General features: G+C 39.0%; 1 protein-coding gene across 6 annotated transcripts in view; it reads left to right on the top strand.

Moving 5' to 3' along the window:
- DDC (dopa decarboxylase) overlaps positions 1 to 23428 on the top strand; it is an 80104-nt gene that overhangs the window by 2456 nt on the left and 54220 nt on the right. The window contains exons 2-3 of one of the 6 annotated variants that reach the window (XM_009681919.2): positions 17689 to 17934; positions 19924 to 20159. The exons of 1 other annotated variant lie outside the window; for it this stretch is intronic. In XM_009681919.2, the coding sequence (XP_009680214.1) occupies positions 19959 to 20159 (201 nt within the window). In that variant the 5' untranslated portion in view covers positions 17689 to 17934; positions 19924 to 19958. Of the gene's footprint in view, positions 1 to 8648; positions 8979 to 13916; positions 13976 to 17688; positions 17935 to 19923; positions 20160 to 23428 lie in introns of those variants that run through there. 4 more of the 6 variants (XM_009681920.2, XM_068936132.1, XM_009681921.2 and 1 more) reach the window with 4 other exon arrangements.

Genomic DNA, 23428 nt, shown 5'->3' with positions numbered 1-23428 from the left:
ATATTCTTGTATTATGCTGGACATACTACTTTGTTCCTGATATAATTATTCACAGTTTCAAAAGCAGAAAATTAGAGATTCTTTCCCTAAGAAGAATAAATAAATATTTATTATTTTAAGTCCTGAGGGTAAACTACTAATGTGAGGGTTAATGGCAACACATTACACTTTTTCCTGAGACCTTTCATCAATGAAGTGCTTTACTCTATGTCCGTATGTAAGGAAATGTGGTGGCTTGAAAGCAAAGATGTGATTCCAGACCTGCATAATCTATGACTGGCTATCTGTAGAGGATCTAACGCCTGTGTAAGGTACAGCCTAGCTCTGTAACGGTGGCTATGGAGTAGCAAGAAGACATGGGATGGGTATGTCAATGGAGGAGAAATAGCATGGGAACTTTGGGGGATCTGAAGTGCTTAGACAAAAGCACGTAAGCTCTTCATGTAAATATGAAGAGAATATGAGAAGATGGGAATGCAGGAGGTTTGAGAGAAAGGGGTTCAGAGGAAGAGAGGTTAGGAGGGTTTTGAAGTGATTTTGAAGAAAGATAAGGCGGTAAGGCTTCAGTCATGAAAACGAGTATAAGGCAGGACACAGGAGTCATCCGATCTTAAAACAGGAGACAATTGAAGCCGTAGTGGCAATAAGAGGATAGAATATATATAACCCTAAGTGAGGGCTCTTATTTGCATTTCAGAGTTTCAAGCCAGGTTTGCCAGGCTTGCGTTTATTAAATTTTCTTCTGTTTCAGCAAATTCTTTTTTCTTATATACCAAGTACCAGCTACTGTCTTATTGCTAGGGTAACATCAAGCGCTGGTATTAGCAATGCTTTAACATAATAGGGAGTTACTCTGTTCAGATAAAGAGAAATGCTAACTTCTTAAAAAGCCTAGAAAGGTGCTGCAAAAAGGAAGGGAATAATCTCTTCCTGGTCAGTGGATAGGATGTAAAGTAACAGGCTAAAATTGAAGGAAATGAGCCCCTAGAAAAAAATGTTGTATTGGTAACAGTAGTGAAACACTGGAATGTACTGTTTGGGAAGGCTGTAAATTCATTGTCACAATAATATTACCATTAGGTTAGTTGTAACACCTCCCTTTGTTTTGCCCTCTCGTGAGCACAGTTGTCCTGTTGACAGTTTGTTTAAATGAAAATCACACAGTTTTTAGAAAGTTTTCATTTCTCTGACAGTAAGTCCATAGGACAGAGTGCAGGTATGGATTCTGAAATAACAGGAATATTTCTATGAGGCACTGCAAGCAGCATTATTATGACTATTTAGTCCTGTAAAAGTGAGATTGGAAATTACAGAAAGACTATACATAGTGCTTACAATGTTTAAAAACAGTCTGAACGCAGAGTACTGGAAACAATCCAACTGCTCCTAGGACCAGGTATATTCACGTTTCCAGGTGAATGCACATTTCCATATATTTTGGACAAGCTAAAGTTTGCTGAAATACCAACATGCCAGGAAGATGGCTGGCAGACACCTTTTCCCTTCAGACAGTACCATAAGGAAACTGATGTTTGCACTAAGGTTCAGATTGTCCCTTTCTGTGCTGTTCCTTTAAAGTGAGGGGGAGAGAATAAATGCAAAGGATTAAGGAGAGGTGACCTTGTCACCTAGGTATTTCTGTAATGGCATCCTGTGTGTGCATTGTTTAGCACATTCAGAGACTTTTTTTGTTTGTATCTTACTCTAATTTGCGCATTTCTCTGTGCTGTTTTAGAATTCTTGGACAGTTGTCCTTGAAGAAATACATGTGCCTTCCAGCAGTTTTAAATTGCTTTTGATATGTTTGATATCCTTTTACATCTGCAACCCCATCAGAATCTTGCTGAGTTCTTGACTGCAGTGCTTCCTGTGGTAATTATATTTTCTGCAGTTTTAACCACACATTGTGTGGAAAAAGCATTTCCTTCTGCCTGTTTTTAATCTGCCATCTTTTAATTTCACAGAGTAGTCCCTTTGGGGCTTTTGAAATTTGAAAAACAGAAGTTCTTTATCTTTTCCCTTTACTCTTTCTTTCCTTTATCATTTCCTTTGTTTCTTTTTTGTTCTTCCATGTTCAGAGCTAGCCAGTCCCACTCATTTGAATCTTTCCCCAGAGGAGGCAGTCGTGCCTTTGAAGAGAAATCTTCTCTTAAACTCTAGGAGGGCTGCAATGTCTTTTTGAAAGTGAGTATCTGGGAGAATATTGAGTATTCCAGAACTGTTCCACCAGCAGATCAGAAGTCACTAGAATATATCTGTCGTAACTCACTGACTTGTTCTTATTGGAGCTCAAGTTCTTGTTATTCTTGATCATACTACTTACTAAGCAGAGGTTTTCATTGAACTCATACAGTGCCACTAAGGTTCCTTTCTTAAACTGAGTCCATTAGCTTGACTCTTAAGATTTTGGGAAATTTAATCTCTCCCTGTGCTATGTCACATCATAATTCATGTTACTGAGCTTCCTGAAGGTCTGTACTGTCTAACTTGTGACATTCTTAGCTGTACTCCCTAATTCTTTTGGCTACGTCTTTAATAGGGACTAAGGGGGATGATGTCCTTTCACTGCAAACTCTTTTACATGGTTACTAAGAAATAGAAAAGCTTCGGAGTAATATCACATTCATGTATTTTAGTCCTCCTCAGCAGGAACTGTGATGAAAGAGGTGGGGACAGCCAAGGAATGGACTGGGGAGATCACTCAGCGCAGTGGTGGCTAGTGACAGGTCTGAGACACTAGATTATGAATAAGTGTTTACTATACTAACATACAGGAGAATTTGTGGGAGAGAAAGAAGGGATATTGTGTGTATCTCCCTCCCATGAGTATTGACACCTACTCAAGGTGTTCTGTAAGATGGTAATATTATCTGCCCAAGCGTGAAAGACCAGTTAATTTTACAGGATTTGCATAGGAGGTGGAAACACCCAGGGAACAGAAGAAAAGAATGTGTTTTTGGAGCAAAAGAAATGATGGGGGGGGGCTGTGGGGGGGGGGGGTTGGTCATGAGAGATCATGAGAAAATAGAAGGGTATTTTGATGTCTTTATGTGGGAAGCATGTTCACGTTGGTGTAAGTGGAGTTCAAGGGAGAGAAGCCATCAGGTATAGGAGCAGAGAGTTCTCTAGTTTTCAGGAAGGGGAAAGCTCAGAAAAGTAGCCGCATGGACTAGGGCAGGCATGGACGAGAGGGTGAAAAGATGAAGCTTGACTGGAAAAAAGCTCAAGAAATAGAAGCAGGAAGGAACTATGTGGAAAAGGATGAGAAGAAGGGATGTCTGGAAGATAATGTGTAAGAAAGCAGAAAATGCAGTGGGTCATGATATAAATATTTATTTTGGAAGTAAAGATTTTAAAGGACTAGGTGGGAACAAAGGACTTCTGAGCTAAGGAAGGCAAAACTGTCATATTGAAAAGAGACTAAGATGACCTTGAGCTGTAGACATGGGAGAAGAACTTTTTTCTTTGTGGGTACCTCCAAAAAACCAAAATACTTTCTTGGGGAAACTATGGTTTGCAGTAGTTACTCCTCTCTTAAAAATAACTGGTCCTTTTTAAGAATGACAGATTATTGTGTAATTAGTACATAAAAACTATGCTCAGGTAATTCATTAAATATGCACGTATTCAGTCTACATGTGACAATTTTTTTAAGAAATAGCTAGTATTGATACTGGAACTGCACTGCACATGAAGATTGGTAAGTGTAACTTCTGCATACTGATAATTCTCTTTTAAACAAGGAGAAATAATAAAAGGTTAATGGTTAAAAACATCCATAGTATTGACCTACGTTTGAGAAGAAAACTCTTTTATCAGTGAGTTTCAGAAAGAATATATAAATAAAGTTTAATGTTTATAATGCAAACACAGAAGAAAGGCTTGATTTTAGAGAAACAGCTTGGAAATCTCTCTATCTATTCACTATAGTTAATTCTATTCAGCTTGAAGAACCAATAGTAAAGTGAGGTGTACAGCCAAATTTCGTAATGGACTTAGATACAGAATTATTGTTGCCCAGTAATGTAAGTCCTGAAATCAAGTAAATTAATTGAAATGCATTCATTCACCTTAGTTAACCAATTCAACTTATTAATTCAAACTAAGCGATAGAAAACATTTGGAAAAATTTGTAATGCAGCAACAATGACAGCATAAGCGTTAGTCTAAGGAATGTTTATATTCTAACAGAAAACATTTCACACAAAACTTTCTTTTCAGCTTCTTGTTAAACTTTCCATCCCCAACTAGACTGCAAATGTAGGCATCCCTGGGCAGTCACCTGCTGGCAGCAGAGCCCTGCAATAGTTCTGAGTGGGTTAACAACCGGCCATGTGGCCTGAACCAGCAGAGAAACTGCCCGCTCTAGCTGAATGCACATTCTCTACATACTCCTGTGTTTTTCCTTTCTTTCTGGATTTTAGTTGTTTCAATTGCTTTATTCTCGCACAATCCTCTATTCCTTCCATTTTCTTATTCCTCCAAGGAAATTTATATTTAATGTTGGCATCTGTCCCTATAATCCTCCTTTTTATCACCAAGTCCTAGAATTCATTAAATTATTTAGTGATACCTTCCTTGTCGTGTCTGTTGAGGATATGAAATACTACTGCATAGCCTTTACTCAGGTGGGTATGTAAAACCCTATTCATATATGTTAAGCTCCTGCTACAAGCTGCCTTTCCAGGCTCTCAGAAGGCCTTTCCCTACCGGTTGCTAATGTGACAGGTGCCTCACAGTCTCTCTGCTGTTTGCTGTTGCCTTGCACATGCCGGAAAGCTTTCCTGGCACTGCTGGCTAGGAAGACCCTACTTCCCCTGGTGTGCCTGCATTGCCAGCTTTTAAAAGGGCCTGTATTCCATCTATTATTTTTAGATACCTGGACAACAGGTGCAGATGTGTTGATTACTGCATAAGCGTTACAGGACCACAGTGGTGCGGCCTGCCACACCTCCTTGGATGGGTGCCTTATTGTGCTAGGCTACTAAAAATAAGGTTTACTACTATGCAAAATGTAAATAAAATAAAACCCCTAGGCTTACAAATGTGTTTTGCACTAATGCAAGATTAAAAAAAATAGAATACTCATTAATATGAGTATATGCAAGTATAAGCATTCTCTATAGCTGCAGCAGCAGCTTCGCAAGTTATAAGGCTGGTGTCAAGATTATCTGCCTGCAACACACAACTTTTGTGTGAATCAATGTCCTGGGTTCTTATGTCTACCTCTTTACCTTCCCGCCTCGTTTTCGAGGTTACTTGATGGATATTTCTGTTGTATGTCCTAATGAGCACGCTCCTGGCTTGGGTGTGCACGCTCCTGGCTAATGAGCACACTCCTTTATACTACTATCCAATCAGCTTATTGTGACTTTAGGAATTACAGATTCACAAAGAAACTTCCATTTAAGCTTTCTGAAGGTTAGTAGGCCACAAGCTTTGCAAAATCTACCCAGGACAGAAAACACGACCCAAGCCTGGTTGTCAAGACTCTATAAGGTAATGTTGCCATAACTACCCCTCTCCCACCTCATTGTTTTTTTTGATTTTGGGGAAGCTGTCACAATCAGGAAGGATTGAAAAAGATGCTTCCTGTCTACGCAGGTAAACAAATGGGATTTGGTTAATTAACGGAAAACCTGATTATATGGTTGTGTATGCCAATAATTGCCCCATTTTTTGAAATGGGTTGTTTCAAGGATATAATAATTCTGAGAAACCAGCCTTATTTTCACCCATTTAATCTTCTTTTTAAAACCTTTCTTTCCATCACTATAATTTGTTACTATGCTGAGAATTGTTCTGTTCAGCCCAGTGATTGCTCACCTATGTACTAGTCCTTAAATGACTTAGATTGAGCAGTGAAGTACTCATGTGCTATTACTGTGACTTCTCCCGTGTTTCCTTCAAAGGTAAAGAAAAACATCTCAATCTTTGCTGCTAAAACTTTGCCTTTATTGTGGAGGTTCATTTGGGCAACATTCTTCTGATTTTTCAAGAACAGATTTCTTATCTTTTCTTCTGTGCAATTTATATTTCTTAAAAACACATTGCTTTCTTTCGGAAAACACTTTTTGATGTCATATTTTATCTTTTTATGAGTATTTATTCTAGGGACCCATAAATTTGGGAGAAATGTCATTGCCAGAAGTACGAGTTAGGGGTTAAGGGTAATACAGGGAAGCCAATTTTATTAATACAGAATAAGGAACTGTATAACCTGTTGGTAATTGCTGTTTGTTGGCTCTTTGTTTCTTACCTGTTCTTATCTATACTGAAACCTTACTCCCAACAAAAGCTACCCCTGGCTGGACCCAGTTTTGCTGCATATGAGAAAGGTGAGATTCTGCACCAGTTAGGGCACAGTAGAAACACGTAAGGAGAAAATACATGCAGCAATGAGCTACCCTGATGGGGATGGAGAGGAGAGGTTGTTGTCATTAATTCCCCTAAAAAAGCATTGCTGTTGAAAATACCTGTTGAAAACCATGCTTTACTTACCTCCTTTTGTTAAGCAAATCTTCCCTAACTCTGATGTTTCGTTGTTTTTGGAGCTTAAAATAATCTTAATGGTCTGCAGATTCTGTACTGGACCTATTAGTCTTGTTTGCACTATGTTACTAGGATAGACATGTTCAGACACCTTTGATTTGTCTTGTTCATTCCTAGTATTAAAGTTTTCCCTCCACAGACTCATTTTTAAACAGAATTTATGATGCAGGCTATTTGCTGCAGAATGCTTTTGAAGTATTTATTCTTACTGCACATATATTAGGTACATAAAATGCAGAAATGGATGTGAAGAGGGACAATCACTATTCTGAAGCTTTGAACGTTACCAAGAGTATCACATCTAATAATGCTGAGCTTGACAGCAAGTACTAATTTGTCATCTTTCTGCATTTGGTACTGCTTAATACTACTCCATGTTACAGGGGAGATTAGTACTTGTTCTCAGAAGATGATTGTTCTTTTGAAAAAATGCAGTTCCTACAAACTATTGGTAGTTATTTTAACATTAGAAGCCTCTCTAGTGAGTAGCAAAGATGTTTTCAAATTACTAAGCTGATGCAAAAAAGTTTGTTGCGTCCAAAGCAGCATAAAATATATATATATTTTTTTAACTCAGGAAACCTGTCTGTAAAAGGAAAGCAGAAAATCAGCTGGAAGGTCATCTTTTTAACGAGATGGGGGTTGGTATGAAAATAAATGGCTCATTCATTTATTTCAGTAGGTGTTCTGCAGAACAAACATGGCAAGAAATAATGAAATAGATAGTGCTGGGTAATGGATTGCAGCTGAGCTGTGAGTACAGAGAGTTGTGTCCTCGCTATGTCATTCTCAGCTTCACTGCGAACTCCGTCTGGGATCCCAGTTAAGTCACTTCAGCCCATTTCTTCTAGAAAAAAATTATTAGTTTTAGATGCCTGATGCTACGTAAGAATGTGAATGCAGCTTCACTGTAAGAAAACCCACAGTTCTACCCATCTCTGTTCCACATTCAAAAGGCAGAGGCATAGTGAATGTTTTGAGTCCTGATGTGTTCCCCAGAGTCCTTCAACATGCTAGTTGGGGAGGCTCCTGCTCACCTTGCCATCACAGTTTCACAGCTTATCTTCTGGGGTAGCAGCAGTAGCAGCCAGCAGAGCTGAAGGTAAGTATACTGTTCTGAGGATCCAGAAACAGTGTTGTGCCTAACATCACAGCTTGTTATCCTAGGATTAGTGGAAGCCAACTATTTTTTAAAAGTATCCATTGAATACGTAAAGCTATTTCACATGGTTATTCTGTGAACAGGAAGTGTCTTCATATGCCCAGAGGTCATGTAATTCATTGCTTCTTTAACATCCTTTATCTTAGCAATGTTGTAGGCTTGCAATATGCTTGATGTGCACTGCAAAAACTTGCAGTTGAAGACTTGTGAGTTAAGCATTATTTTTTCTATATAGTAGATTAATTAGCGCAGTTATTTTTCTTAAAGAGTTCAGTTATATAGTAGGTAGACTGTTGACCTGTATTGTATGAGTTTATTCTTGTGGAAGGTGCACAAAGATACACAGTAAATCATAATTTTGATGAAACGTTTGTGTCATTTTTACATGTGACCACAGGTATTAAGAAACAAAATTTTCAACCAAGTGTAGACTATTAGCTGCTTGTAAATAAGTCACAAGTCAGAGTATATAGATGTAGAGCAATTTTCTTTGTTTCTGCTTAGGTAGTAGGCATAGGTTTCACCTGCTGCCTTTTTGAGAGCAGGACATTGAAAATAATACCACCTAGAATTTAGCAGCAGCTGTGGGCGCTCAAGGTATTTTTCTCCATTACATTTTGTAATTTATACAATATAAAATTGTACTAGTGATTCTTGTTTTCTCAGCATATTTTCCCATTCATTCTCTCTTCTCTGAGCACTGAAGAAGATTGAAAATGTCATTTCTTAATCACTTCCTTCTGATGAAAGCCTCGTAGCAGATTTGAAAGAGTTGTCTCTCAAAACAAGAGAGATAAGTCAAGATCATTCCTAAATAAAACAGATAGTTCTAGTTTTAAAGTGTAAGCAGAAAGAAAATACAGAAATCTCTAAACTCCCTAAAAATTTTGCAAATGGTTTTTCACAGAACCACGCAGAAGTCAGATTGGCTTAAACACAGGTTGCTTCTCGACTGGCAGCTCCTGACCTCAGCACACAGAGGTTCAAAATTTGCACCTCTGACCGTAGACAGACATAACCAGAGTGTGGATGGGGATGTGCAGCTACTTCAAATCTGACCTAGATTTAGGCCACATGGACTCCAACTGGAGTCAGAACCGAATGTGGAAGCACACAAAAATAAGCTGGAAGAGAACAACCATTCCTAGCAAAATATTACATGGAAGATACTCCTGAGGACTTATCCAGAATTGCACAGCAAATGGCAAGGACTTGCATCTGTACTTGAAAACAGAAGCTCCGTCTAAGGTCTCTGAGCACAAAGGTAATGAATGAATCACAGGGCTATCCTTCTTGTTTAATTGCCTATCTCCTCTAGTCGGATTTAAATCCTGTCTAAATGAGTGCCTGTCTCTCATAATGTGAAAGCTGTGATTACCTGAGGGGTGGAAGTTAACGGTATTGTAAAAAGAACAGATGGCAGGTGATTCTGACTGGGGATATGGCTAGCTGTGCTGAGGTGAAGCTACCTGCAGCAGCATAACCAGTTATCTTTCCTAGTTGGCTCTTTTGCCTCCTAGCTGGAGATGATTACCCTTCTCACAGAATTGGCAGGATGGAGCGTGTGAATGCTCAGTGGCTTCAGTGAAAAGCATCACATCTTAGTTTAAGTGCATCTTCCTAAGCAAAATCACACATTGCACTCAGGCAGTCGGGGCATGTACATATATCACTCTGCCATCTCTGAGGTAGAGGCAGTAACCCACAGCAGAAGGTAGTAAAAACAGCCTTACTTATAATTGGCTGTGAATGTGTTTCCATGACCAGGTAAACCCACTGATGTGGAAGGTTCAGTTCCTCCCTGGTTTTCCAGACCCCTGGATCTATATTATGCATGAAGTTATTTCACTTTCTGAGAGAAAGTTTAACTCCACGCACTCTATAACTTTTATTTTTGTATGTTATATTGAGCATAAATTCTCCAGCAAATTGGCATTTGGATGGTCTTTTCTAATAAGGAGTTTAGGTTAGCACATAGCTGAAGGGGACTCAAAGAACACCCTTTTTGCAACAAAGCTGTCAGGGAAGGAGGCCAAGAAACACCAGTTTGATCCCTTGCCATAGTACTTGCTGTAGTACACACAGCACCAACGTGCTCCTTACAAGGAGGTTCCAATGTTATTCTTGTCCAATAAGGAATTACTCGAGGCTTTTATTGGTGGCCAAGGCTCTTGCTGTGAGCACTGTGTGGTAGTGTATGGTCTTCACAACACTGCATTAATCACTGCCTGTGACAAAATGTCATCTTCTGGATAAAGAGTTATGCGATCTTTGATCACATTGCAAACAGTGATCAGAATAAATTACGTACCTAAGAACAAGTAATGTGTTAGACTCTGTCTGTATCTCACACCATCCTGTTCCTCGTGCCTGACCTGGGTCTGTCTTTTTGCTCACACAGAACTCTTCCATTCATAAACTTACTTCTGTAGCTGACTTTTCGGAAGGCCTCTAGTGCACTGAGGCCCTTGCAGCAGTTCATTTATCAGCCATAGCTTCCATGAGCCTTAGAGTGGTCGATGCTTTAGCAAATCTTTTCTGTGAGCAATATGGCAGGATGAATGCCCCAGCAGTATGCCTGCACTTAGGTAAGCACATCTGACTTCAGAGCATGAGTTATTCCTATGTCTGTATTGGAAGAACCTGCCTACTGTGACTGCAGCCTGCTCTCACCATCTCTATGACTCTTCACAGCTTGCCAGTTTTTCTGTTGACACTTCTTCAGTTCATCACAACCTCTCATTTTTGTAGGCTTACTTCCATAAGAGTAAAATGCTTTAGCCTGACTTGAACCAGCAAGGGGTGTGTTAACTCCTCTAACGCTGTGTACCTGAGTCTGTCCGTGTCACTGTTTAAACTTTTCTGCTCACTTTGTTAGCATTTCCTTTTTACCCTTCTTTGCTTTATCCTCACACGTTCACACAGACAGCAATAGAGACCCGAATAGGGAAAACAAATCACATATAATATATTCATAAAAGATAAGACAGATACTTCCCTAGTTTGTCAGCTCTGTCTTCTCAGATTCATCTCCTGGCTAATCTGTTGCAAAGTCTACTTATGTTCTGCAGGAGACTTAGTTTTTATCCTTGTACGACGCATGTAATCCATCTATTTGTGTCTGAAGGCTTTATTTAACTCTTACTCTCTTTCAAAGCAAATGCACCCTCTATTTTATCCAGAAAATTGCTCGTTGCACTTTTTTTGCTAAAATACTCTCTTCTGTCTTGTCTCACCTCATACAAATTTGGACCTTGTTTATGGAATTTGTATGGACTTTTCATTCAAGTACACCTGAGTGATTCTTAGGGTTCATTTCTTTCCTTTTCCTTTTGGTAGACAACTTTCTCTTCCATTAGCAGTATTATTACATTCATGGCAGAATTTATTGAAAAAAAGTCAGTCGACAACAGCATGCTACTACTACTACTTTCCGAAGGAGCACCAGTGAGGGAAGTAGGAAAAAAAGGCGTTCACTCTCCAAACATCCCCCTCAAACTACAGATCAGGAGTAAACCAAGTACTAGGCAACAAACCAGTGCTTTTTCTGATGCTCAGGCGACACTGTTCCTTCCACACCAAATGTTGAAAGTGAGCACAAACTTCCTGCTACTGCAACTCCTAAAGCATTGCTTCAAGTTATTTGCTCAGTGTCTAAGATATTGATGATAATGATATCTGAGCCAATTTAAAGCCCTTAATATTATGGCTCAAAACAGATTTGTTCAATTAACATTAGTCTCAATGATCTACACTGCAAACACATCCGAATTTAGTAACTGTAGTCACACCAGGAGGCTAGTATGAGATGAGCCTCATTCTGTTTAGCACAGGTAAAGGAAAGGTAAAGTTAGGAGTAAAGGCGGCTAATAATAACTGCACTGAAAGCTCGGGAGAACTGCCTTTTAATTTCCAATCTGTATTGTATAATGATGGAAAAGATGAAAAATACTGGGAAGCAGACACAAGTTGATTAGCTCCCACTGGTTTGCTCCATGTGTCTGCACATGTACTGGCACATGGGACTGCAAAGCAACTGATAAGAGATTGTCTGTATTGTACTCCAGTGCTGAGCTGGAGCCTGCTGTTCAAACATGTTCTCTCTCCAACCTCATTTGCAAACCAGAGCTCAGTGAGGATGTTAGGATCATAATAAATTGGTACCAACATTGCATGGGCATAACATCATTGTATATTATCATTAGGGTGACATACCTCAGCGTGCAGTAACATGCTGAATGAGGCCTGTCTCCGAAACATACGATCTGATGGTTGCTTAACAGAAAACCCTGATCTGTAAACCTTTCAGAATTGTTGGTTTTCTCACACACTGGTATCTTGAGTTTTGAAACAGTTTTGCGGTAAAGGTGAGATCTCTGTTCGCTGTGTTTCAACAATGAGAGAAGTTCTTTATGAAAGAGCCAGCACACTCAAGGATCTGGAATAAATTTGCAGGGCCACAGCAGTTTCCACTTAGCCAATCCCTGTTATGGAAAACTTAATGATCTTGATTTTGTCCAAGATCATTTGATTCTGTTAAGTGATGATTTGTGTATTGCTAACAGTTGATGAGAAGAGTTATGAAAAAGAGTGTGAAGCCAGAAGAATGAGTTACAGAGGGACATGAGATATGTTGCTGTTTAGAAGGGCATTTAATTTCCCTTTTTCACCTTAGCTGTTGTACCTCCCACTCTTTACCTTCTTTTTCTTCTTGAGGAATAACGTAAATATGATTTTAATAGAAAATGCACGTATCCCTTGGTCATGGAACTTTTAAGGCAAGTGACAGGTACAGCAGAAAGGTAAAAAACACATCAGATTACTTTGAGGTGATATTTCAACAGTGGTTGATTAAAACAGCATTTTAATACTCTAATTTTAATTATTAATTTCTTTTGAAAGTTATTTACTTTTTGCAAGTCATTTGAATGAAACATGGACAGCAGGCTGACTTATCTTTCTGTTTTTGCTAGAGACATCTTATACCCTCATAGCACATTTTGAATTTTCAGCCTTTTTAGCTGAATCTGAGGAGAGGGAAAGAATTAATGAATAGTACATATCTTCAAAGCAGTTCTGTTTTTGTGGGGTGCAAATTTGTTCTGGCTGCAACTGTGCTCACTGTGGAATTGGTTTGCAATGAAAAACAACTGAGCTAACTGGCTCTAGCATTTCTTGGTGTTCACAGGATTATGGACTGATCTTTGTAACAGACGCAACCCAAGAACTGAAAATGCAAGTCATATCACAGAATAAAGTCTAGCACAAGCACAGTGAAACCCTTCAGCCCGTCTGTGTGTTTTAACGTTTCATCAAATAGGCTCTTTCACAATTGTAGCAGAATTATAATTGGACTAATAGCACAATAACAGCAAACATAGCAATGACACTTTTAAAAAATATGACAAAGTCAGAAGACAACTTTTCCCTCTTTCAGAAGAACGTTGGCTGTAGTGTTCCAGTGTGCTATAGACCAGTCTGGGAGAAGTGGCTGTTCCAAATCTACTGCCTGTCTAGCTGTGAGCTCTTACAGGACTATGAAATGGTTATGGTATTTTTTAGAACAAGCTGGAACTAACTACGAAATGACAGACGGTTGCCTGTGCTTGTTCAGGAAAGAGAACTTCTCAGAAAACCTTTTTGGAAGAATAGAGAAAAAAAATGGATTACTGCTTTTAAGAAAACGTGGTAAAACAGAGAAGCTGGATAAAGTTAGATACAGTGTTATCTGAGGATTATTGTTACACAGTTAATCTGCATGTATACCTATTTAGAGCTTGCATGTCACTTGGGTGGTGGTTAAACTATATCTGTGTTTCTTTCCAGAAAATAACATTTCACAAAAGTGGTTCAGAGAGCTGCTTTTACAGCAACTGGAGCAATCACAGTAGAAATGTTACAGTGCGCGTAACATACACTGAAAGCAAGTGATCACACACGCAAGAGTTCATATAATGAAAAATACCCTGTTTTACTTAACAGTGAACATACATAGGGAACAGCTATTTCTCTGTTAGAGCGGTCTGCCTTTGGGGTAGCTTATTTTCCAATATATATTTAGGAGGAGGTGTGGGAGGAGGGGGAGATGCTGCTGCTGAATGTTAAATGCAAAGCACTTGGCTGTGATAGGCTGAGGGGATGTGGATACTCTGCCTATATATACTGGCAACTGCATCCTCTGCGCTTTATAACTGTCACAGAGGAGCAAAGAAAGAAGACGAGAAAGAGAGAGGGGAGAAGGAAAAACCTTACCAACTTACTGTGAGTAACATTCATTGTGCTTTAAGCTTTGTGGTTATTGAATACAAGGAGGTAAATTTGGATTAGTGCAACAACTGGTTACACTTGGGAGCTTGGCTAATAAACAGCCAATTTATGTTATTTTAGGGATAAACTGAGATGCTCAAAACATATTTGCTTTTAATCTACGTTTGCACAATGTAATGTGCACCTCTCATTTTGTTGTTGCTTGCTTTTACACAGACTGTAAACCAGCTATAATTGTTTATGTACATTTATGCAGGATCCCCTATATCCAGAAGTTTATATCTTGTCTTACCAAGTGCTGCAGTTTGGAACAGCCATGTAGACCTTCAGAAATTCTCTCTCAAGTGTTTATAATAATAAAATTTTCCAGATAACTTCTGTGCATGATTTTTTAGGGTGAGCTTTTCCTCAGAAATAACCCTTTCCCTTCACTGTAATAAGACCTCAAAACTGAAAATTAGTAAGTTGCAGACTCTTTGCAAGTGATAGCTAGAGATGAACATGGTAACTTATAATCAGAAAATGAGATTATTAAATGAAGTATAGGACCTGTTGCGTGTACCTAATTCTTGCTTTATGTAAAGGTAGTACAGAGCAGAGCCAGTCCTTTTCTAGTCATGCTTAAATCAAAGTCATCCTGAAGTCCTTTTTCAGACAATACTCCTATTGCAAGTAGTAGAAGTTCGGCCTAACAGCAGCAACAGCTGCAAATTAAGCCTCCAGCTTGTTGGGTGCAATAGCAAAAATCATGGCTTCAGTGGGGTCACTGTAGCATCCCAAGCCTTTAAATTATGTTTGACTCTGCAGCAATCAGTTGGCAAAATAGAAAGTGCGCTTGTCTTGTGTGTTGAAAAGAAATATAGTTAATACGTTTTTAAGCCAATGGAGCCATCAGTTTAAGGTGTTCTTATTGTGTCTGATGTATGCATTCCTCCTTTCTGTGTTTCATTAGAGCTGATAAAAGATTTTGTTGATGTTAGTTGCTTTTCTGTTTTACTTTGATGAACTGGAGAACAGGTGCTCTTAAAATTATGTCAAATAAACCTCCATCCTCACTTTTTCTCTTCCTTCCTTCCGTCCTTCCTTCCCTGCCCTCCCTCCCCTCTCTTTCCCTCTCTCCACTCTCTCTCTCTCTCTTTCCTCTCTCTCTGTTTTCCTCCTCTCTTTCTCTCTCTCTTTCTGTCTGCCCGTCGATCTTTCATTTCCTGGTAGTATTTGGATAGCTTTTACATTTACATTTCATTACAGTCAAAAACAGAAAATGCAGAATTGCAGACAATAGTTTGTTAACGGAAGTCATGTATAATTAGAAAGTTCTCTACATAATATTATATCTATAAATTTATTTAATATATTTGTGTGTAGAAGTGTTCATTTGTATGGTTCAATTTCAAATGAAGTAGATTATTTGTGAATGAGCATTGTATTGCACGTACAATGTAAAGACTAAAACCAGTTTTTGTGTAACTTCACTGAAATAGAACATTGCCACAGTCTCATTTCACTGCTCCAGGGTACAAGAAGTATTTAAACAAAGCAGCAAAGGATATGTCAGCTTTGGATTGTGTAGTATACTTGTCCCGTGACAAATCTCCATAAAATTAGAGTGAAGCAGTTATATATGAATAAAATTAAAGATATGTTAAAGATATGTTCATGATTGTTCTTGCTGTTTCCTGAAGTTAATTATAAAACTCAGTCTTTGCCAGTAAAGCGGGACTTGGTCCCAAGACGTAGGTATTGGTGAGAATATCCATTTCTTTTACTAGGAACAAAAGTACTGCGACATGACACATATTTGATAAAATTGTATTTTACCAATCAGCTTGAGGCTGTTGATGAATTTGAGCACAGATTGCAGTTATGAAGTAGCAGAGGTCGATAATTAGGTAGGGTGCCTCTTGAAGAGCCATGCTCACTTCAGTTGGGATTCAGCTGGTAGATGTTGAAGATGCTGAAATTCCTCGTGGTAGATGTCGGATCCCTGGGAGCACGGGGCCTTTGCTCTTTATGTCCTTTGAAAAAATAGGCCACTGTGTAGAACGCTCTAGAGAAGCCTACTTTCTGTGGGATTTCCATTTAGGTTTGGAAACTCAAGATACTAGGTGTGCATTATCTTGCAGTTGAAGTCCCTTTGATTTATGTGGCTCTTTTGAGCACACCCAGATTGTAGAACTCAGCCTTTTCAGAAAATATGGATGCTCTGAAAAAGTTATATATATTTTTTAATTTTCTGAGGTATTTTACTTCTTATAAAACCACATTCTATTCTAGTTTTAAAACTTGCTGGCATAGAGGAAAGTTCTCTATGTATTGTATTGTTGCATTATACATATGTTGTGTAGGCATGTGAGCGGTAGAAGAGAATTATTCTGTACTGGTGGAGAAGTAGAAGAGAAGTACTCTGTACTGGTAGAGAGATTTAAAGTAATCAGGCATTTTTAGACTATTACCTGGAAAGCATTACAATTGTCAGATATGCCATCCACTAGATGTGGCTTCCATAGCAGGTAATAATTTTAAGCAGATGAAATGAAATCTATAATGAACAGTTGAGGAGGAGAGTAAAAATACAAATGAGAGCCTAAGCGGGTTTTGTCACACACAGAGGAATAGATATAAAATACGAGGTGAAAGGGAAAATTTAAATGACCAATGTGTTCCTAAGTAACTACTGCACATCCACAGTTCCCTGAGAGATACATATGTTGCGGTAGGTAAGGAATTTTCAGCCCCGACTTTTTAGGAAAGAAGATGCATGGATAGATAGATAATGTTTATTTTAATTTCTCAATATTGTCATTAGAGAAAAGAAGAATTTTGCTTGAAGCAAACTGATGTATTTCAGTATATCAAACTGAATTGAAACAGTTCATTTGAAGTTTACTAGATAGTTTACATCAGTTTACAACACTGCAGTAACTCATGGCAGATTTGAGATGGATGTTTCATTCTCCCTTTCTTTATGCCTAAGCTTCCTAGATGGATTACTTGTCCCGTGCCAAGCAATGGGTTTCCCCTGTAATTTAAGTCTTCTTCCTGAATTGTGAGAATGCTATCCTAACAGTGTGTTACAAGAGAAGTTGTGCAGCCAAAACAATAGTAGGATGAGCCACTGGTCCCCCAGTTCTGGGGAAGAACCACAGTTAGCAAATGACAAATAGCATCTCAAAGTGATTATCTGAAATGCGTATTTTGTCAAACTGAATTGACAGATTTCTATTCAGTGGTAATAGGCCCGTTTCATAGAATACGTATCAGATGTTTAAATCCAAACTTTATTTGCTTAAACTGGTACCCAAAAAGAACCATGTCCAAACTGCTGATAATAAAAATGACAATAAATTGCATCAACATCCTATATAGGAACAAGATGATACAAATATTACTTGGAACAGAAAGGAATTTCAGATCCAAAAACATCTAGCTAGTAGAAAAGCAGTGACAAGATATATAACATAATATCTATATTTCAGTGATGTGATAAAGCACATTTATTTTTATCTGTGTGTTTGTGAGTTGCTTTGAGCTTGTACATGATGCTATTCAATTTATGCCATTTGATTTATATTTTGGGAGAAGATCAAGTGATGCACAGAAACTTCTGTGGTAATTAATGATGCTCTGTCTTTGAGTGATACAGCATAAAACTAGAGAACCTGTGAAAGTATAGTGGTATTTTATCTGTTCTGACGTTATACTAACAGGTCATTGGACGCACGCACAGATGTTGAAGGAAACATTCAGCTGAACTGATCCATTTTTAAAAGTCCACAGGAATAAGTGAAGTCAGTGATGAGCAGCAATGTTATTAGAAGACCAAATCCTCAAGTTCTGAGTCAGTTTGCTCACAAACAGTCTGAATGCCATTATGTTGACACTCGGGAATTAAATTCTTATTTTTACAATGTTCATCTCTGAGACCGGTGGCAAGGGGGAACAGATTACTATGTGTAAGTTCTGCAGAGCGTGCTGTACCAGTGAACTGGTGAATGAAGCACATAACTTAACGTGGTCATTATTTGTTTTAAGGGTTAAGCTGGAGATATTTTTGAAAAAGAAAATAGTACAACATTTAAGATTTCTTTTGGTGAAAATGTCTAAACCAAAGAACTGTGTGTTGGGATGTAATTAAATTGCTGCAACAGAGATAGATACTGATTACTGCATTGCATGCTGACCTATTTAGAAAGGTTATTAAAATTTGGAACTATGATCAAAGATATGTTAAATGAAAATGCACTTAAGATTTGTAGGGAGGGTATTGAAGAAAAAGAAGCATCCTGACTGTAGAGGAGGAGACACAGAACTGCTTGCTTAAACACACTCTTTCAAAGGGGAGATGACACATAAAGCTGCCCACCAGAATCCTCTAAGGGCCATACTGACTATTAGCAATGTGTTTCCGGCAACCTAGAAGAAAGATCTGAGAAAGATCCTAATTCTCCTCTCAGAAAGGCACAGAGAGAGCCAAATAAACACTTATGTAATGGTTAAAGACAGTAATATAACTCTAACACGATAGCGACAAGAACAGCAATTTCCTGGCAGGCTCAAAGTCCCTAATGTGCAGATCCCCACTTTTCCAAGTGGTTCATGACCTACAGCTGCACCCTGCCTTCTTACATAGCATTAGCAGCTGCTCCACACAAACCCAGATCCTTTATTTGAGGCAGGAGAGATGTCTCTGGGATGGAAGACATCAATGATATCTTTCTTTTAGAATATGACAGTACTAATCCAAATATAATAAATACCACAAGGGTCTCTTTTCACTCAAAATGATGTCCTCTATTATAAATCCTCAACTGAAATCATTGATATCTAAGAAATTATCTCTTAACCACATGATACTGAGATTGTGCTTAATATAATTATTTCCTTAGAAAGTGAAAATCTTAGTTATGTGAACTAGGTATAGCTGTTCTTTACGACAGCAGTAAGCATCTTTATTTTACTTGCCAATTTTCATACTAGATACCAAGAAACAGTATCACATCAGTGTGAGTGTTTAACAACTCTTGGGAGCCTTTTAAGTGCTGTGGTCTCAACCTTGTATTCATTGAGCAGTCAAAACCCGCAAGCCACATACAGTACAAAAGTTGGGTGGACCAAATTGGCAGGAGTTGGCAGCCTAGCAATACAGGTTTATGTTTGCACAGCGCTTTGCAAGCAGACTCCGGCTTTCCCAGTCTAACCATACATCACCTTGAGTGTGCTCACGCAGCTTCTGCCTGGCTCGTAGCAACTCCAGCCCAACTTCTTGGGAATGGGGATGTCCCCAGGCAGAGCTTCCTTGCATCCTCCTGCAAAATGCAGTACGGATCAACTCTTAAGTGTTTTTCTGTTAGACACCTCAGTAAGGAATAAGGCTCTGTTGTAAAAGGCACAGCATGTGGATTTACAGTGTAAAGAGTAAATAAGCTAAAATCTAGATGTAAGACAGGAGGCTAGAAATAGCTATAATAAAATGATGGGCCAGCGCAGTGGATCACTGTGATAAGTGTAATTATTACAGCTTATTATTATAGATGCACACAGCATGCTTCTTTCTTCACCTCTTTTTTTAAAAGCAGAAGAGTTCATTGTAATGCATGAACAATGTCAGTCTTGTATAAACCAGAAGCAATAAGGGTTCAATCTGTGATTTCTGAAACCCTGAGCTACAGATATAGCCTATCTATATTAAAATCTAATCTACCTCACAACCTAGCCGTCAAAGTGTTAGCAGCCTGATTTACCTCTATACAACATCCAGCTAACACTGGAGCGGCGCAGAATGCAACACTGTACAGACTTTGGCCTCATATGCAAAAATGAAAGAACACACAGTCTAGTTTTTGCAAAAAAGGACACAATTCATCCTATAAATCACCTAAATAACAGGTCAGTTTTTGAAACTAGTGATATTTTCTTTCAAAAGTGACTTTTCTTTCTTTTAGGGCTTTTCTGATACTAACTTCTGCCTCCCAGATCCATGGATGCTGCAGAGTTCCGCAAGAGGGGGAAGGAGATGGTGGACTATATTGCAGATTACCTGGAGAAGATAGATAAAAGACAGGTCTTCCCAGATGTGGAACCAGGATATCTGAGGCCCCTCATTCCAGATTGTGCACCCCAGGATCCTGAGAGCTTTGAGGATGTCTTTAAAGACATTGAGAAGATCATTATGCCAGGGGTAAGAAAAATGGACCTATAGTGTGATACTCAATACTGCATTTAGATATTCAAAGGCTTTAAGGAAAGTGTGGATGGAAGCTATCCAGGTAGACCTTGCAAACAGGAGTGCCATTTGTAGTGCTGATTAGCTTTTAGGAGGCCTAAGTCTACTGTATATCCATAGTTAAATATGATCCAACATCACACTATTCATGTTTCTCTTCTTGCTAGCAACAATCAAATCATTCTTATGCTTCACGTGAGGCTTGCTTTTCGAAATCATCCCCTTTCCCCTCTTGAATTGGCTATGGCAAAGCTTCATAACTTTCAGTTTCATGCGATATTTTTGCTGCTTGCAAAGCACAGCAAATATTTCATAAAAGGGGATTTTTTTTACTAGTCTGCCTTACATATAATGTTTCTTCAAGCTGATCTTTAAATGTCAAAATTCTCTCCTGAGACTTCTTTTTATTGCAGAGTTGACCAGGAATTATTCTTCCCAATACTTGTTCTGTTGACTTACTTTCCTAAATGTCGACTTAAAGTACCTTTTGAGGCAGATGGCTACTACCTAAATATCCTTTGGCTAGATCAGTACTGAACAGACAGTGCAAAACAAAGCATCAGACACTGGTTCAATTCTGAATCTTTCTTGTTATTTTTCCACTCATGGTTTACTTTTTTAAATCTGAATACATGCTTGTCTCTTAAGGTCTCTCAGTAGCTTGAAGAGGACCACATGATTAGTAAATCTTAATGAAGGAGTAAATCTTAATGAAGTCTCTCCTTTGGATCTCTGCAATAATCAGTTTGGGTTGCTTCTTTGGATATAGATAGGTGATATGATTGCTATATGACGAGACATTTGCTCTGCAAATGTGTTTAGTCAGTATACTGTAATACCAGTTCCATTTCACTGACCAATGTAAATATTTGATATTTGATATATTTTTATCTTGTTTGCCTTGGCGCCAACCGTGCTGTCCTTTCACAAGCAAGTCTTCCACTGAAGTCAGTGGAAATCTCTCTACTCAAGATCTCTGAAGTTTTAATCGAACAGAATTAAATCAGTGCAGATTCAATAAGAGAGTTATGGCCAACACAAGCAAATCCTTTCATTGCTGCTCATAGATATCAATGTTGCTTACCTCTATATAATCATGTGTGTTTAATATTGCATGCACTGTAGTATGCTGTGGTTCATTTTAAAAACAGTTTATATCAAATGCTCATACCCAAGTGATTGTAATACAACAGTTAGACCCTGAAAAATATTTAATTACGAAAGCCTTTTCGTTTTGATTGGAGAAAAAAACTAAGCCATGTCTTTAGTATGTGAAATAGAACAGAAAACAAGACCGCTTTACTTTGAACCAGTCAGAATATTGTTTTGATAACATTCAATAAAATAATACCACATTTTAAAAAAAGATGAATCACTTGAGAATAAAAAGTGAAACATAGCATTCCAGTTATGTCGTCAACGCATCATGTTCCATCTTACATAAATTGATTTTTTTTGTTGATATTTACATGCCTTGCAAATAAACTGACTTTTACAAAGTAGTACATTCTGAAGAAAAAATGCTCTATCCAAAACTTTCCTGTGGTGTGAAATATTAGTGGTTTTGATATGTAAAAAGGAGTACATAAGTCCTAGTTCTTATAGCAACTCTGATTATTCCTTATGTCTTGTTTATACTAAGTAGTGAAGTCATGTGTGAACACAGAATTACAGAATGGTTGAGGTTGGAAAGGACCTCTGGAGATTGGTCTAGTCTCACCCACCTGCTCAGAGCAGGGCCAGTTACAGCAATTTGCTCAGGACTGTGTGCAGCTGGGTGTTGAATATCTGCAAGGATAGAGACTCCATGACCTCTCTGGGCAATCTGTTCCAGTGTGTGACCACCCTCACAGTAAAAAAAGCTTTTTCTTATGTTTAAGTGGAATTTCTTGTACTTCAAATTGCACCCGTTGCCTCCTGTCCTGTCACTGGATACCACTGAGGAGAGTCTGTCTCCATCTGCTTTACACCTTCCCAGACAGGGTTTATACACAGGGTTTATATACAGGGTTTATAAGATTCCCTGAAACTTCTCTTCTCTAGGCCAAATCAAGGGGAATAATCACCTCCCTTGACCTGCTGGCAATACTTCTCCTAATGAGGCCCGGAATGCTGTTGGCCTTCTTTGCCGTGAGGGCACATTACTGGCTCGTGGTCAACTTGTTTTTCACCAGGTTCATTTCTGCAGAGCTGCTTTCCAGCTGGCTAGCCACTAGCCTGTACTGGTACAGGGCGTTATTCCTCATCAGGTACAGGACTTTGCATTTCTCTTTGTTGAACTTTGAGATTCCTGTTGGCCCATTTCTGCAGCTTATCCTTCTTGAATGGCAGGCAGCACAATTACATGATGTATCAGCCACTCCTCCCAATTTTGTATTGTCTGCAAACTTGCTTAGGGTACACTCTGTCTCATTATACAGATCATTAATTAAGAGGTTAAACAGTACTGGCCCCCAGGGGTACACAAGTAGTGACTGACCTCCAGCTGGACTTTGTGCTGCAGATCACAGCCCTTTGAGTCCAGCAGTTTAGCCAGTTTTCAGTCCACTTCACTGTCCACATACCTAGTCTGTAATTCGTCAGTGTGCCAATGAGGACGTTGTAGGAGACAGTGTCAAAAACCTTGCTTACTGTCAGCGAGCCACAAGGGCCACCTGCTGTGCAAGGAAAGGTGAGCTGGGAGCAGAGGGGCAGTAACAGGGCAGGCACAAGTAGCACGCCAGCAAGGAGCCAGGATGCAGAGCGCAAGTCTGTCGCGATGAGACAGGTCCGAGGCCAAGCCAGAAAGCTGAGCTGGCAGGACCAGGTCAGGGTCAGACTCATGCAGGTAGGAGACTGCAGACAGAAATAGCTGCTGCATAGCTGTGCTGTAGCACACGGGCAGGGGCCAGTAGTAAAGTCTCAGCTTAAAATCTGTTCCCAAGGGAAAGGAAGAGTAGGCCCTCACTTCCAACTTTCTTCACAACAGCTCTTTTCAGCAATGGAGCTGACCTTGCACTCAGCCAGCTAAAATCTTTAACTTAGCCAGCTAGACTCCTAGAAGGGAGGTGCGCTCCAGGCCCTACTATTAAAGACAAAATAAGCAACATCCAGTGCTCTGCCTTTCTCCACCGAGCCAATCAGCATAGTGTAGAAGACTAAGGTTGGTCAGAGATGATTTGCCCTTCATAAATCCACACTGACTACTCCCAGTAACCTTCTTGTCTTTAATGATTGGAAATGGC

Source organism: Struthio camelus, chromosome 2 (assembly GCF_040807025.1).
Source record: "Struthio camelus isolate bStrCam1 chromosome 2, bStrCam1.hap1, whole genome shotgun sequence".
NCBI lineage: Eukaryota > Metazoa > Chordata > Aves > Struthioniformes > Struthionidae > Struthio > Struthio camelus.
The sequence above is the reverse complement of the archived record's forward strand: the minus strand, read 5'-3'. Positions and strand labels throughout refer to the sequence as shown.